Below are 17,165 nucleotides of genomic sequence, written 5' to 3' on the forward strand. Positions count from 1 at the left end.
AGAGATTTTTTCTAGTTTTTGGCAGATTTTCTTGGAGCAGGGAGGGAAGCAAGCAGCAGCTATTCTCTGACGTATATTCTAATAGCTGGTTTGTCTCTCTCAAACTAGCTGGAGAATATGTGTGATGTGTAAGCACTTGTAGACTGTGAACATACATTTAACTGCCCCAGCATTGCTGTAATCAGCTTTCTATGAAGCGAAGTTAATTGTTATGACAGACCATTAAAGAGATGAGATCTATTAGCCTCACACACACACAAGAGATTACAAAATCTGTAGGCCTATCATTTAGTTTCTTCATCCTTCTTGAAAGGCACATGTAAAATGTGCTAGGTATCATCCCCCTCCCCCTTAAGAATCGATCATTTTGTGATTGATTCATTATGAGGGTAATGGATGATACCTATGAAGGTATGAAAGATAAACTTAAGATGGAACTTTAAGCCGACTGAAATTTATTTGTTCTTAATGGTTATTCTGGTGTGGGTGGGTGGGGACTTTAAAAATTTTATTCAAACCATCCTTCTCTCCATAAATAAGCACAATGTCCAGTATAGAGATTCAATCACCATTCCACTTATTGTAATCTATTCATTAGGAATTCCTCTTTTCACAGATCATAACATCAGGGTGACTTTCATGCCAATTCAAACTATTTGCAGTCTGCTCAGGTTTCCTAAGGTCAGCACCACCTTTTATAAATACCTGGGAGTATGTAGAATACCATGTTCATATGGTCTGGTTTACATAATTTACATATGGCTTGTCTGCCCTATGTAAGCCATGAATTTGAAGTGAGAAAGAAAGAAAGAATGTGTTAGAGATGTTGAGCAAATAAAAGAAAGGTCTGATCTGGCCAACCATACCTCATCTGCTAACCATATAGCAAACTGCGATGTTTCTACTATGCAATATTTGGAAGAAAACTTTTATACCAGAATTTGTAAAGAATATATTACAGTTATCCATTCACATGGATTGGATCTTTGAACAGGAATCTTGGTCTTATATTAAATAACATCTGGAAATCTCTTATTAAATCCTTCAATATCTCGAGTTTTAGTTTTGCCAAAAGTTACCACCAGTCTTTGCATGATGACAGTTAATACATGGCATGCAACTTCACATTTGTGTTTTAGGATGAATCAGTTTATTTTCTTTTATAATGATTTTTCAGCATTTAGACAGCTTTGTTATCCATTTTTATATATTTTTGTATTTTATTTAAACTTGATGAAGCCACCACCAATTTTAATTTCAGTGAAACCTCTCAGATTTTAGTTTCAAGATAGTTATATATATTAAAAAAAAAAAAAAATCTTGGGAAAGATATTGTAAACTTTTATTTAAAATCTTCATTTTGAGGCCTGTTCATATGCCAGAGACTTTATTTTATTAACTATATGCAAAATGTCATATTCCAGAATTTTGAATTTTCTTTGGTAAATAAAATTTTAAAAAAAAATTGATTATTTTATTTGATAAAAGTAAGAGTATTTGTGATCTTCTGTTTTTATGCATAATGTTTAATTTATTTTCAGTGATAGTATGGAAGGGAAATAAAAATGGAAATTGTATTTTTCAAGTTTAATACTCATCACCAGTATATAAAATCTTAGTAAAGTTAATAAAACTAATAATTTGAACACTTGTGCATATTTTTTTCTTTCCAGGGAGTACAGTGAGCTCCATCTCTTTCACAAACAACTCTTTATTAAATTATAGAAATTAATAAAAATAAATAAAAAACTTTAGTTGTAGAAAATTTAAGTTGTTTAAACTACTTATGCATTACAAACACAACACTTGCCATACTTTGCCTTGAAAATATTGATCAGAAAATCTCCTTTTCACTTTCCTTACTCATATGACCTTATATAGTTTACAAGATGACCCCTTGTTCCCTCCACCACCATCATGCCCAGCCCCATGTAACATTTTCCCTATGTCTAATAGGCTCCTCTCACTGAGACAGTCTGTCACTTGCTTCTGCACGCTCGTTTTAATGTTCTCTTATTGCCTGGATATTAAGTTGATTAGATTTGTGCAGAGAAATCCAAACGTGGTTTGATTAGTGCCTTTTACAATGGAACCCTTACCTCCTTATTCCAACCTGTCCTCCCTCCCACGTTGGACACCTGTTTGAGAGAACCTTCCAGTGGTGGTACTGGCCCCTTTCATTCTTATTTTTTTCTATGCCTTTCTTCCTATATTTTTTACTCTACTTCTCTTGAGTCTTCTTTACTATCCTATCTTCCAGACCACCATCACTGGCATCCAGTGGGCCATGGAAGGGGTAAGGATGTAAATAATAGAGGTAAATCAAATCATTCTTATTTTTTTCTATACCTTTCTCCTATATTTTTTACTCTACTTCTCTTGAGTCTTCTTTACTATCCTATCTTCCAGACTAACATCACTGGCATCCAGTGCCATATGGCCATGGAAGGGGTAAGGATGCTTGTAGTCTCACACTACTTTGGTCCCTTTCTTCAGCAAGACTGACAGTCCTGGATGACCAGCCAGGATCACTTGGTTAGTGGCCTGCAAAAGATCATTGGCATTTCCAAAGTCTCCTTTCTTCTATCCCAGGACAGGACCCAAGGCATCTGTGATGTTAGTATAGCATCTGGGATAGACCTGCGATTCCACTCCCAAGTGCAGTCATTAATTGCTGTTGAGTAGACATCATTGTGTGGCTTTGTGGTGGGTGAACATCTCTGATGATGAATTAGACTCCGATTGTGAATGAGTAATTTTTCCTGATAAATCTGGTTACCTCAGGTTTATCAGGGATCCTCAACAAGCCCCAACCATGTTCAGAAGGCATAGAAACACCAAATGAAAACAAAATAAAAAAAAAGCAAAAAAGAGATTCAGCAATAAATGTACCAACCTTTCTAATGTCCTAATTTCAAATATCCTATCTTCCAGACCAACATCACTAGCATCCAGTGCCATATGGCCATGGAAGAGGTAGGGATGCTTGTAGTCTCACACTTGACTGAAGAACGTCCACTTGGGAAAATATCATCCTCCTTCATCCAGAAAAGTTTGGAAGTATTGGCAGGATTCCCAAAATCAGTGAAGAAACTCCATTCAGGGGAATACATAAGGAAATTCAGAGGAATTTTCTTATGCATTCATTAGGATAATAAAGTGAATACGTTGCGTTTTCTACTTTTAAATAACTCCGAACAGGAGGCAAGTATAACAGTCACCATGTGATCATAGTGTAGTCACAACAATAAAATTATTTACTCTTCAGCTGAAACGGTCTTGGTTTATGCATCAACTAGGATATGAGGAACTGCTATGAGCACTTTGCAAATGAAGGTGAGTGAGTTGGTTGTGATGTAAAAATAATCATAATTTAAAATTTTGAATATTTTTACAAATTGTTTATGGTAGTACATTATTAGTTTGGGTTTCATAACACGCATTGTCGGCACTTGTGATGTGCCCGTTATTGATGTTATTTTGTCAAAATGAAATGTAAAGCATTTAAAAAATTTATGTACTTACTGGATTTAGATAGTTGTGTTACTTTCAGAAATTTTATTGTAGCTTAAAATTATTAAGTGTTGTGTATTGTAAAGACATTCTCGTTATGCTAACGGAGACTGGTCAGTCATTATACCTAACTTTTTGCTTGCCACTTTCATAAAGTGCGCATGCTGACCGAGGAGTTGATGGGTGATTGACAGCTGACAGAGAGAGCGTTCGGTATCGAGGTAACGGGGGAAAACAAGAGAGAGAGAGCTAATGGAATTTTAAGAACACAGACTGGAGGTACTGCGTTCTTAAATTTTGTTCTTATGAAGTTTATTTAGTTTTATACGACAGTCAGAAGAATATTAATAGTAGATTCCGAAAAGGAATAGTAAAACTGTGAGTCTTCGAACTGGAGGACTGTCAACAAGTGTATAGTAAATAAAAGAAGATATTGCAGTTGACATTCTAAAGGAATGTTCGAGGAAACGCTGAATGGAAAGTTTCATCTGTCTTAAGGATGCCGGATATATTTGTTATTTCTAAGGGTGACAGAATTTACTCAACTTAGATATGTTGTTTTTGAAGTAGTAGAAGAATCTTTTTTTCTCTGGAACAAAAATTAATAAATTGCACTTCAAACTGAACTGCAAGAGGTAAGAGTATTTATACTTCGGTGAGAAATAATATTGTATACTACATAAGGGTGATAAGAAAGGATCCCATGGAAAAGAAGAAGAAATGTTTATATTTTTGGAAAAGGTCCTGACAAGGAAACTGACTATGAACAATTTTGTTGTTGTGAAAACAAGGTGTTTAGTCTGGTAGACGTGATTAAGTATATGTTAAACAATCCAGAAATAGAATGAGTCAGATAATGGGTGATTTTAATATTTTTGGATAAGAAAATCTCTAAAGTGTAGATTTATTTTAGAAGGCCTTGGATCCAGTATTTTGTAGTTATTTAACTTTATTTCAAGTGTATATATTGTTTTAGTTTTATTCATCATCATCATGCATATCAAGGATTTAGGCCTAGCATGGCCTGTTCCGGCCTTAGAAGTCATCGTTGAATCGTTTAAGAGGACGTCCTGGTTTTCTTTTTCCTAATGGCTTGTACTTTAAGGCTTGTTTTGGTAATCTTTCTGTTTTAGTTTTATTAAATTGTATATTTTTGTATTTGGTCTTGAGTCAGTGATTTTCCAGATTCTAAATGAAACAGTTAAAAGTCATTCCACCAATTGGAATTGAATCCTTTTGTAATAATAACACTCGGAGTATAAAAAACTTAATAGATATAATCTCATAAAAATAGAGAGTAATGATTTCTTATCTAAACAGTGTCACATACAGAGAAGGAGAGAAGGTTTTGTTACATTGAAACTTGGGTTCCTTCTCCCATAACTGAGAGACACCATATTGCGACTCTTATGATCTTATTGTATTTGTTTTAATTTTAGCAGACAGTTACATTTGATGTGATCACAGCACTGAGCCCATACCAATCAGCAGTTGGATGTAATGTAATTTTGTTTATATAAATGTAAGCTGCTTTTCACTTTATATAATAAAATATATATTTTTATTTATAGGGTTTTTGAACTGATGATGAAGAGTGATATTCTTAATTGTCAACACTCCATGACTGATCTAATGGGAGCTGCATATGCTCAAAGAGCAGCATTGTGGAGCCATTATGGCAATAGGTAATATTTCCTTAGGAATTAATTTCTGTGATGCTTTTCAGTGCTTCTGTAGGCCAATTCAGCTCATTCATATTTCTAAAATTTACATACATAATTAATAATTCATTTAAAAAATCTATGCTCTTATTTTATTATAATAAAATATAAAATTACTCTCTCTCTCTCTCTCTCTCCGTGTCTACCATATATCAAAATGAATAACAGTGAAGGAAAAGAAACATTTTTCAGACTGCATTATGTAAGATTTTACATTTCTATATGAGTAACATGGTGGTGCGTGAGTTCATATACAGGAGATTTGTACATAATTTCACACAACACTATCACATTTATCCTTAGAGATGCTATTTCTGATTTGTGAATCAACCATTTATCTCATTTCTCCTAATCATTCTTTTGTGGTGTAGATAATCTTGCAAACTTCATTGCTACCAAAATGCAGTGTTGTCTTATTTCTCTCAAGAAAGATCTCACTTTACTTTTCCTTTCCTTTGATAATATCCAGATCTCAAAACAAGATCAGATTCCTCTACTTGGACTAACTTACATCTCTACATTTCAGTCCAAGCAGAGGAATCTAATCTTGATGCCTTATGTCTTTACAATAGGCATTTTCATGAATGTTGCTCCACTGAATTGCTGCTATTAATCCTCCACTGTCCTCTGAGTACACAGAAATATGAACAGTTACTTTTTCATATCCATGGGCCAGTAGTGTTGTTTGCATTAATCCAAACTAACCAGACTTACTTGTCTTTCTTCTCTTTCTTTCCATCTCCAGCTGTTCAGTTAAAAAATAAAATTTTTAAAAATGTGTGTATTAACTAATATATAGTAACTAGTTTATGTAATTAGAATTAATATTTATTATTAATAACATTGTCTCCTGTGTGTATGTGTTAGCTATGATGAATTACAGTAAATTTCTGTATGTTTCAGTTAAGTGATCATTAAATTAATATGTAATGTGGATCCATTATGAATATTATTATTAATTGTTGTTATTATAAATAAATTTCAGTGACAACATTTTTATAATCTGGGATTGATAAGACATTTCAAAAATACAGTTATAAGATATTTGTTTAAGATGTAATTCAGCAGTATTGCACATTTTAATCATGTTCTTATTCTATTTTGAAAAAAAGTGGGGGGGGGGGAATATAAGCATGTGAGACATGAATGTAAGCAGTATGCCATCCTATTTCAAGGCTAGCAATTTATGAAACTGAATTATGGATTTCGATTGTTGCCTCATTACATGGATCCATAACTATAGAATAACACATATGCCACAGTAAAATAAATTTTAAATTTTATTATGTAAATATTTTGTCTTATGTATCATAAGACATCATGAGTACAATTATTGAACAATAGGAATTGAATTAAAAATTGTATCATTCTAAAATTTACATATATAATTAATAATTCATTTAAAAAGTCTATGCTCTTATTTTATTGTAATAAAATATAAAATTTCTCTCTCTCTCTCTCCCTGTCTAACATATATCAAAATATATGTTAGACAGGGTACATGCTTAAATTGGAAACCCTCTAAGTATACAGTCACATGTTCATGGATTAAAACTATTGGGCCGAAATTAAATTAAATTATATAAGATGTACATCTATTTAATACAATTGAGGATAACAGTTTCCTGAACTGTTTGGAATAGTGAGGCAGTCGTTACGATTGGGATTAGTTCTATGAAGTAGGGCTTCAGCACTTCCTTTATATAAATGTTCCTCTTTATATATGGATCTATGTAACAGCTTAGTGTTTTGCCATTGGACTGTGGTTAGCATTTTCAATTCCATGTTGTGCAGGGCCAGATTTGTGAGGTTTGATAAGCCAGATGTGGTCTTAATATTCAGAGATACGTTTATTTACAGATCTTCCTGTTTGTCCATAGTAAGACAAGTTAAATGAACATGGTACTTTGTAAACACCAGGTAGCATCATTGGTGAGCGTTTGTCTTTTGGAGAAGGTAGCAGGTTATGAATTTGGTTGATGAGTTTATAGGAGGCAGTGAGTTGGGTTTTTTTTCATAATTTTTGCCACATGTTCAGAGATGCCATTAAGAAATGGTATAGGAGTCCTGTGGGCTTCTTCTTGTTTGAATTGTAGGAGAGTGGTTGATTGTTTTTTGGAGTAGTTATTGGATTATATCCATTCAGTAAGGCTGTTTCCTTGCTTTACAGATTCTTTGGGAGAACAAATCTTGTGTCTGCATATTAAGGATTTTATTATGCCATTTTTTTTTAGATGGATAATGAGCTTATGTATTGTGGATATAATGACCTGAAAAAGTTAGTTTTCAGTAGACACAGAAGTGGAATATGTACATCCTAGATTTGCCCAAATTTGGCAACATACAAATTTGGGCAAAAAAGTAGGCCATTAGGAAAAAGAAAACCAGGACGTCCACTTAAAAGATTCAACAATGACTTCTAAGGCTGGAACATGCCACACTAGGCCTAAATCCTTGATATGCATGATGATGATGATGACAAATTTAGCAGTATAAGCAAGATGGATCTATTTCTGCTTCTGTCTACCAAAAACCAACATTTTCAGGTAATTATATCCACAATACATCAACCATCCATCTCAAAAATATTATTATTATTATTACACCCTCCATGGAGTTAGCAGACTCATCATTTCAACTGATAACATATTTATCATATCAAATCTTAAAATCCTTATCACTCCTTGCATTAACAACACATTCTGGTAATGCATTACATTCACTGACATTCTCCATGTAAAAAATCTACTCCTCACACCCCTCTTCACCACATTCTTACATAATTTTCAGGATGACCTCTGGTTTATCCCTTTTGCCTCCTTCTACCCTTTTTATAATCTCATCTGGATTAATCCAGTAAAATCCTCTCACTAACTTAACTGACTCTACCATATCACCTCTTTTCCTCCTATCCACCAAACTCTGCAATTCACATTTTTTCAACCTCTCTCCATAGCCAGCAGTACGCAGTCCTAATATTGTCTTAGTCACTCGCCTCTGGCAACTCTGAATTTTCTCCACATCATAATGAAAACCAGGTGACCATATTTTCGCACAATAATCCAAGTGTGGTCTGACCAGTACTTTATACAGTGGCACAACCACTTCCTTATCCCTCCATGTTAGATTATTTCTTATCATTGCAGCAGTACGATGTGCAGCCTTTGCAACACTAGCAATATGCCCTCTAAACTTCAGTCTATTGTCAGCCATCACTCCCAAATCTCTAATTTCATCCATTTTCTGCAGTATGGCACCATTGATATAATATACATCCTTATATTTTTGCACTTATTGATATTAAAACTACAATCCCACTCCTTTATCCAAGTAAAAAAGTCTACTCATATCTTCCTGAAGGGAATTAACACCTGTAATGCTACTTATAATTCTTCCAAACTTTGCATCATCATCAGCAAACAACTGAAGATCCTCAGTCAGTCCACATAATATATCGTTTCCATACAAGTTATACAAGGCCTTGGATCCAGTATTTTGTTTATGTAACTTTATTTTAAGTGTATATATTGTTTTAGTTTTATTAAATTGTATATTTTTGTATTTGGTCTTGAGTCAGTGATTTTCCAGATTCTAAATGAAACAGTTAAAAGTCATTGCACCAATCGAAATTGATTGGTTTCTGGTTACTTTTTTCTGAGACACTTCTCCATCATCCATCATACACAACTTGCTGGTATTGTTCAGAAAGCCTATTTCTGATCCATTTAACCAATATACTATCTATTCCAATCCTCTGCAGCTTGTAAACCATGTGGTAATCTATAGTGCAATAGAAATGAATAGTGTTACTGAGGGGTAAGAAACTGAACTCAAGGTGGTGATGGACTTGACATTAGGTAGTGTGACTGAAGGATCTGAAGGCTATTTGCATAGCTGGCCTGGTTGGCTGAGTGGTTAGCATATCTACTCTCCAGCCAAAAGGCTGTGGATTCGAATCCCACCATGGACATGGATGTTTGTGATTGTCTGTGAAAATACTAGTGGTGGGCAGTAGATGGCGCTGGTGTAGATGATGATGGTAGTAGCAGTTCGTTGTAGTTGGTGGATTGAGTGGCGGAGACAGAGTTGTTCAGTAGTTGGCCTCCCTCGATGAGTCTTTGTTTACATCAAATAATATTCCATCATATCTAACTACTTACTTAAAACTTAAATATAAACTATGTACTGTATAATGTCCTATTTATCCCATACAATTACTCTAGCATTTTGAAAACTTTACTGTACTGTAACTCACTATTTTATCAGCTTCTGTTACTTCGTCACTATCAGTGCTCATTAAGGTTATTCTTCCCTAGTCATTATTTGCTCTTACTAGCCACATAATGAAAGAAACTCTTTGGGATTTCCTTTGGTTTGCTCATCTAGTTTTTTCTTGTAATCTGATTTTGCCTTCCTTACCATACTAGTCAACTTTATCCTTATATACCTTCCACAGCATTTTCTTTTTCTGCAGCTCATACTTAATATTACTCATTCATATAACTCCTACCTGATTAACTCTCCTTACCATATGTATACAATTTAATATTGCTTCTTCTAGATGCCACTTAACTATTTTCCATGCACTACTAACATCCTTCCCTTGCACATTTTATGCCATGACACATAATCATAATCTCTATGGATTACATTATCAAGGAAAGTGGCATTAAATCTTATGTTGAAATATTCAGCTTAGCGTTTCATTTTATGCAGATGATATATGCTTAAATTAATCCACTGCAAATCTTTGATTCCTTAACTAAATTGAATAATTGCTATTTCTTGTTTGATATAAAAATCAGCAAAATAAATAAATAAATGATATGAAAATAGATACAGAAAACATCAACTACATTCTTGCTGGAGCAGCCTATAGAAGGAATAAAATACTTCAGCTCTTCATGCACAATTTTTAGTGCAGATGAAAATAAATTTGCAAATGGATAAGAGATGAAAAAAGATGGAATGGTGGCAGCCAGTTGAATAAATTTATATGGAATAAGAGAGTAATTAGCTAAAAGTAAACAACTAATAATATACAATAATGTGCATACCAGTTTTAACTTATGAATCTGAGAATAAGCTTTAGAAATAAGACAGTTGGTCAAAAACTAGTGACCATAGACATGAATGTTCTGAGAAGAATTTCACTAATGCGTTTTAGTTCACCTATAAAGAGTAGGGGAGGCTGTTTTGTTTTAGCCCTATCTAACTTTTGGAGACAGGGTGCAGTCCAATCTCCACCAGTAACCAATCAGAGATAGCTGACCCAAGACTATCACTAATTATTCATGGCATCCAGTGAAGAGAGGCAGTTGAGTGCTGCCATGTCATGGTCCCTAATTTTAACACTATGTTTACTGTCTGAAATAGTGCAGGTTCTATGGTCGATTTTCTTGAGTTTACGGAATGAAAAACCTGAATTTCCAGGACAAAAAACCCACTTGCCCATGCCAGAGATCAACTAACGTGGTAAGTGGTTTAAAAAAAAAGGCTTAGTAAAAGTTCCTCTAGTCAGCAACTAGAATCAAACTCGGACATTCTTTCTTTGGGCAGCCTAGTACTGTGGATGCATATGCCACTTCTACTGAGCTATGCCGGCTCCTTATTAGGGAATAAAAGTTAAGAAACTGTGAATAGAGCTAATCTAAAGTGGTATGTCACTTAAATCAATTGGGATAGGGAAGGTTAACAAGACAGGTGTTTGATGTCATTTTGCAAGACTTGGGATGGCCAATATAGTGCTCATTAGAAGGCTGATATGAGTATGAAGAGCTGACAAATAACATTAATATGTAATGGAACATGTTACTGTATATTCCCATGAGAATACGAAGAATTTAATAATGATGATGCGTAAAGGCATTTTAGTCTTTTTCTATTTTGAAAACACCTGCCTTAAATTTAAAATTTTTTACTCTGTGAAATATTTTCTGTTTTGTCGAGATACTCGCAATCATCTGCTGTTATATTTTAATTTCAATAAATAACATAAAATGGTTTAACTTACGTATTTTTATTAGTATAAAATTTTTTGCTTTAGTATCCATAATGAAGATGCCCTATCTTCAATATGACTTTCAGATTAAACAAGAACAGAAACTGGTATATATGACAATGACACATGCAAACTGCATGTACATGATGTAGAGCATCATGGTCTAATTATATTAAGGTTCTTGTAAAAATAACTTTGACAAGATTTAATAATAAATAAAAAATATAATTAAATTTAATTCTGAAATTTGTGAAGAACTATTTCCCATAAATTTAAGTCCATCTGTTTCTATTTAGATGTGGTCAATGTATCAAGTTCTCACAGCTCTCTTTGCATAAACATTCCAAGAGATTATTACTTTTATGGTGATAGCATGCACTGCAAGTACAAGTTGTTCATGAAGTGTTCATGATGCACAGCTGCAGATCTACCTGTTTGGCCAAAATATGATAATCCATACTGGCAAGGAGTTTGTTACACTCCCGGGTGGGCTAAAGATATCTTTAGCTGAGCAAAAGTAGATATCTTGTTGATAGGATGGAAGGATACTTGTAGGCCAATGGATCTAAGTAGTTTGGTTGTAGATTCTGAGACACCTTTAACATAGGGAATGGTGACATGACGCACCTCTGTGTCACTATTTTGATGAGAGGCAGATGATAAGGAAAATATAATTATTAATAATTATTGGTTAATTTAAAATTAATACTGAAGATGCTCCTGATAGTAGGGCGAAAAATGTTACACTAATAAACACACACACACACCACATACGTGAGTTAAATCCATTTTATGTTATTTATTATCATGTCTTTCATTTCTGTATGTCAAGTTATTTAATTTCACATTTCACTGAAATGTAAACCCTTTTTCTTCCAGATATTCATTGCACTTTATTTAATACTTTTGTTTCAAAAGTTTATAAGTTTATAGGATAATCAGTTAAGCTATCAATAAAAACTTTTGTTTTAGTATAAAATATTCATGTATTAGCTAATTACTCTCTTATTTATTCAACTGCCTCTCCACCTTTCCAACTTTATTTACTTATTTTATTTATTTATTTTTTAATATAAAAGCAAAAGAGAAAGACTATGATTTGCATTATGACATGACTGAACATGAACTGATGAAAATGATCATTAAAGTAAATGAAATAATATAATTTTTAAAGTACATAGAATATGAAAATGTTTATTAGCAGGAAGAACTATTAATAGATATCTAAGTTTTGTGTTATTACATAGGCAGTCTTCAGTTTTATAAAAATATAAAAAGCAGAGAAGATAGATACCAGTATATCATAATGTGAACATCTTACAAATATGGAACAGAAGATGTAGTGGTTGGAAATTGGCACAATATTTGCTGAATGTCTTCACCATATGAATATGTATTTGGAATTTTATTGAATGCAATTTTGTTACATGATTTTCTTCTTGTCATGTTTAGGTTATTAACTATTCTGCCATATTTTTCATAATTCTTATATGAAATTTTTAGCTCTATGTCTAATTTGATTAGTCAGCTGCTTCTCCATCTTAATACTTCTGATCCTGTCAGAGGAGGCATCTATAATATAGGAGAGGGTGTGTGTATTGTTCTTCACAATTTGGCATGGGCATATGCACTTCAGGTAAGTTTATTATTGTTTTAAATGTCTACAGCTTCTCTGAAAAGCAGCATAGAAAATAATATATAATAGTGTGAGGAAACAGATCTCAGGATATAATTAAAATATAATACAGATCCAAGGATATAATTTAAAATGTATGACTATAGCTTGAGTCATGGATTAGTTTAGAATTATTTTAGCAGATGATGAAAACAATAAAATACAAACTCATTTTTATAAAAAGAATTAACTCTGATAATAAACAACACACATTCACAAATGAAAAATGTATCTATAGTTTATTATTTAAGTTCAGGCTGTATGGAGCAACTCCTCAGTCTCTGATCCCATCAAACCAAATTTAAATTATAAAAAGGTATATCTAAAAAGGCATACCTTTAAAGGTGTAGATTTTTCTCTTGTGTATATGAGAATGCCAGGAGATCAGCTTTGAGTGATGTGGATGTGGAATTGGTGGTAAAAACATGGATATGCAGAATTTGTACCCAGTGGCCTTTGAGGGACTAGAACAGTCTTGTTGAGGATCTGTTGTGTTTTGCATGTCCTTGTAGTGTCATTCACATCACACTACATGGTGGATACTAGAATATCCCAATTAAAGTGCTTGGAGTTGGGGGGGGGGGGGGGGAATGATATTTCCAAGATATCCACTGAATGTTTAGTGTAGGATAAGACCAAGAAGTCATGGTTACTCCACTGAATACCATACTACTTTGGATGTTTATTCACAGGAATCAGAAGAGAGAAAACACTTTTTACTTAAATTAGTTCCTTCCTGTTTTATGCTTATGCATAGACCAGCAGTCGGCAACTTTTTTGGAGTGAAGAGGCCATTTTAAAATTATGTCTGTTAAAAAAAATTTAGGGAGCCGCATGCAGTGATGTGCAACAAATGGTCCGTGGGCTGCATACGGCCCTCTCAGTTTTTTGTGTGGTCCACGGTGTTCGTTTTGTACGCAGAATTAGTATATTTTAATTAAAAATCTATTTTATGAATGTTGATTTTTAATGTGGATTTATTTGTGCAGGTTAAAAAATTAAAATATACCTAAATAATGGAAAATAAATTAATACTTTCTTATCAAAGAAAAAGAAAATATTCATTATGCGGATTGAACTGAGTATTTGATTTACTATTTAATTGCTCATCACTGCTTTAAATTTAGAAACGACATTGAAAAATATTATAATTAAATTATTTATTCAGTTTTTTAATAAATATTAAGTAATAAAACAAAGATTTCCTCCTTACAAAAACATATGTATAAAATCCAATAACATGCCTATTTTTTAAATTTTTTTAAAAAATAGGTATGTTATTGTCGCACTAAGAAGATATTTAAAATATCTTCTTAGTGCGACTTTGCTGTTGAATTTCTTGGGATAGTTTCTCAATATGCAGCAAATACACCGTAATTTTCATTTTCAAACATGTTGAAAGACTCGCGTTGTTTCGTTGGTTTCTCAACTTACTTTTAATAAAATTCATATTAAAAAAATATTTGCTCACAGAAATGTGTTGATCCGAAAATCGATAGAAGTCCAAATGCATTTGTTTTTAACTGAATGTAAGTGTCCGATAAACAATTCCATGTATCAAATACAATTTGATCTTGCTTTTTAAGATCTTCTATTTCAGACCATTTGTGTTGTATTGCGAGGGCAGATATTTTTCTTTCCAACTCCTCCAGGTCAGCTTCAAGATTTCTAAATTTTGAATTCCACAAATCCTTGGTTTTAAGGTCCTCTAATTCAAGTTGAAATGCAGCCTCATCAATTCCAGCAAAAGGTGAAAAATTTCATTCAGCAGGATTAATTTCAAGTGGTCGCAATAAAAATGACATAGTTGCCTTGTTCTTTCTAAACTCCTCAGATCGCATATTTACCACAATTTCTTTGAAAAGGATTAAATTTATGGAATTATTATCAGCTTGTTCTTGTTGATATTTCTTCAATGTAGGAAAATATAATAATGTGCCTTTCTCTAAATCTGTTGCAAACAAATATAATTTTTGTTCAAATGAAATCACTTCATGATAATCCAAGACGAATGTAAAGAAGGATTATCGGGTATGATTTCAAAGAGTTCAAACATGAAAGTATTAAATTTTTCTGCATCGCATGTACTATTTTCAATTGTAAAATATCCTTGACTTAATGTAAAATGTCCTTAATTTATTGTAAATGCTATATTTAGGGTTTTTAGTTTCTAATTTAATAAATAACATTCATTTTGCATTATTCAAAAATAGATCGTTTAATAACGAAAAGAGCCTCAGTTATTCATTCATAGAGCCGTATGCGGCTCCGCAGCCGCAGGTTGCCGACCCCTGGCATAGACTTACATCATACTATACAGGCTTTCAAAACCAGATCCAACAGAATGCTCTACACTTGTATATTCTATGGGTTCTTTTGGCTGATTTTTCTGTTTTGTAGGATGGAAAAACCCAAGTTTCCAGGAGGGAAAATATCCTTCCATCTGCATATGAGACCTAGCTAACTCACCTTCAGATGAAAAGCTCTAATAAAGATTATTCACATTTTAGACGGGATTTAAACCCAGGTCTTTCCATCCAAAAAGCATCATTGAAACTGACCAAACTACTGAGGTGCCTTTACTTAAATTCACTATATTAAATTTGTGCAATAGCAAAAGCTTCTCTGCTTTCTATGGGTTTTGCTGGCAAGTGTTGTTGTTGTGGTCCATTAAACAACTAGTAAAACAGTGGTCCATTTCATTCAGATGAAAATTAGGATTAAGAACTTATATGATTAAGTTCTGTTTTAAGGGAGGATTCATTACAGTAGAACTTAATCATATACATGACACATTCTTATCTAATGGCTACAGTTCTTACAGTATCAAAAAATAATCACTTCTTCCTCCAATCCTTGACCTCTTCAGAAAGATTTTAGTAATGCTATCATCATCCCCTATGTCTGAGGCATTTCAGAAAATATAATCAGTCCTAAAGAAATACAATCTCTGCATGGCTTTCAAGCCCCACTTGAAAGCTGGCTTCCCTCTGCTCTCTGTGCCTGGAGTATATAAAGTTTCCTGTTCTTGCAAGTTGGCCTACTATTTAAAAAGGCAGGAAGATCAGCCAACATGTACATGGAAGAAATAATCTCCAATAAGGACTATGGTCAGTTGGGTCTTGTGGATCATACTTTAGATATGGCTCATAGATTCATTTGGAAAAAGACCACTATGCTCCATCCCAGCAAATTTAGAAGAGAAAGACTGTTTTTACAATCTTCAACTTCTCTCAGAAATCAGCCTAATTTAAATAAATATGGTTGCATTATCATCATCAAATTCCTGATATGTACCTTCAAGGGGTGTACAGGATATGATAGTACTACATGAAAAATTTACACCATTACTAACTTCCTATCTACAGTTTTCTTCCAAATCAGTCTGTTACTTGTCAAGACTCCAACATTATCAGATCTTATATTTCTCTCTTCAAAGGCACTTTGTACTGTATCAATCCAACTATATATTGGTCTTCCTTTGGGTTGTTTTCCTACCAACCTGGCAGAGAACACTTGTTTTGCTAATCTTTCCTCGCCCATTCTGTTTAAGTGACCATACCACCTGAGATTAGTTCTGCTAACGCATTCCTGGATGGTGACAATGTCAACCTCGTTTTTAACATGATATTTCCATTGATGCATCTGTTCACGCCTCTAATCTTTCTCAGGACTCTCATATCTGCGGGTCTCTAGTCTTTGGTCAAGTGATTTACTTCTGACCCAGTTCTCAGATCCATAAGTTAAAACTGGTTTGAACTAATATAGTGTTTTGACTAATTTCTCTCTTATTCCATATGAATTTATTCAGTTGACCTCCTACCATACCAGTTTTGTTGATTGTCTATTTCCATATTTAATTTATCATCTTCCCTAAAAATTGTGCTTAAGTAGCTGAAATGTTTTACTTGTTCCACAGGTTCCCCGTTCACAACACAGTTGACATTTCCAACAATTCTATCTATTTTCATTGTCTTAGTCTTTTTAATGCTGACCTTCATACCATATCTATTACAACAGTTATTCAATTTAGTTAGGGAATCATGCAGACTTGTAGAGGATTTATTTAGAAGTATAACATCGTCTGCATAAAGCAAAGAACTGAGAGTAACATCGCCAATGTTGATATCATGTTTAATATCACTTTCCTTCGTAATGTGCTCCATATAAATGAATAACAGAGGGGATAATGTACATCCTTGTCTCACACTAGATTTAACATTAAACCATCTTCCTGTACTTCCTTCAATTCTAA

The 17,165-nt window shown here is 33.4% G+C and overlaps 1 protein-coding gene across 4 annotated transcripts in view; it reads left to right on the forward strand.

Annotated features, from left to right (window-relative positions):
- Positions 1-17,165, forward strand: part of ida (anaphase promoting complex subunit 5 ida) — a 267,488-nt gene that overhangs the window by 187,514 nt on the left and 62,809 nt on the right. For all 4 annotated transcript variants that reach the window (XM_090415176.1, XM_090415179.1, XM_090415177.1 and 1 more), the window contains 2 exons: positions 5,085-5,198; positions 12,739-12,871. In XM_090415176.1, the coding sequence (XP_090271302.1) occupies positions 5,085-5,198; positions 12,739-12,871 (247 nt within the window). The remainder of the gene's footprint in view (positions 1-5,084; positions 5,199-12,738; positions 12,872-17,165) is intronic.

This window comes from Typopeltis vanoorti, chromosome 26, assembly GCF_054136105.1.
Source record: "Typopeltis vanoorti isolate ZY-2024b chromosome 26, IOZ_Tvanoo_1.0, whole genome shotgun sequence".
NCBI lineage: Eukaryota > Metazoa > Arthropoda > Arachnida > Uropygi > Thelyphonidae > Typopeltis > Typopeltis vanoorti.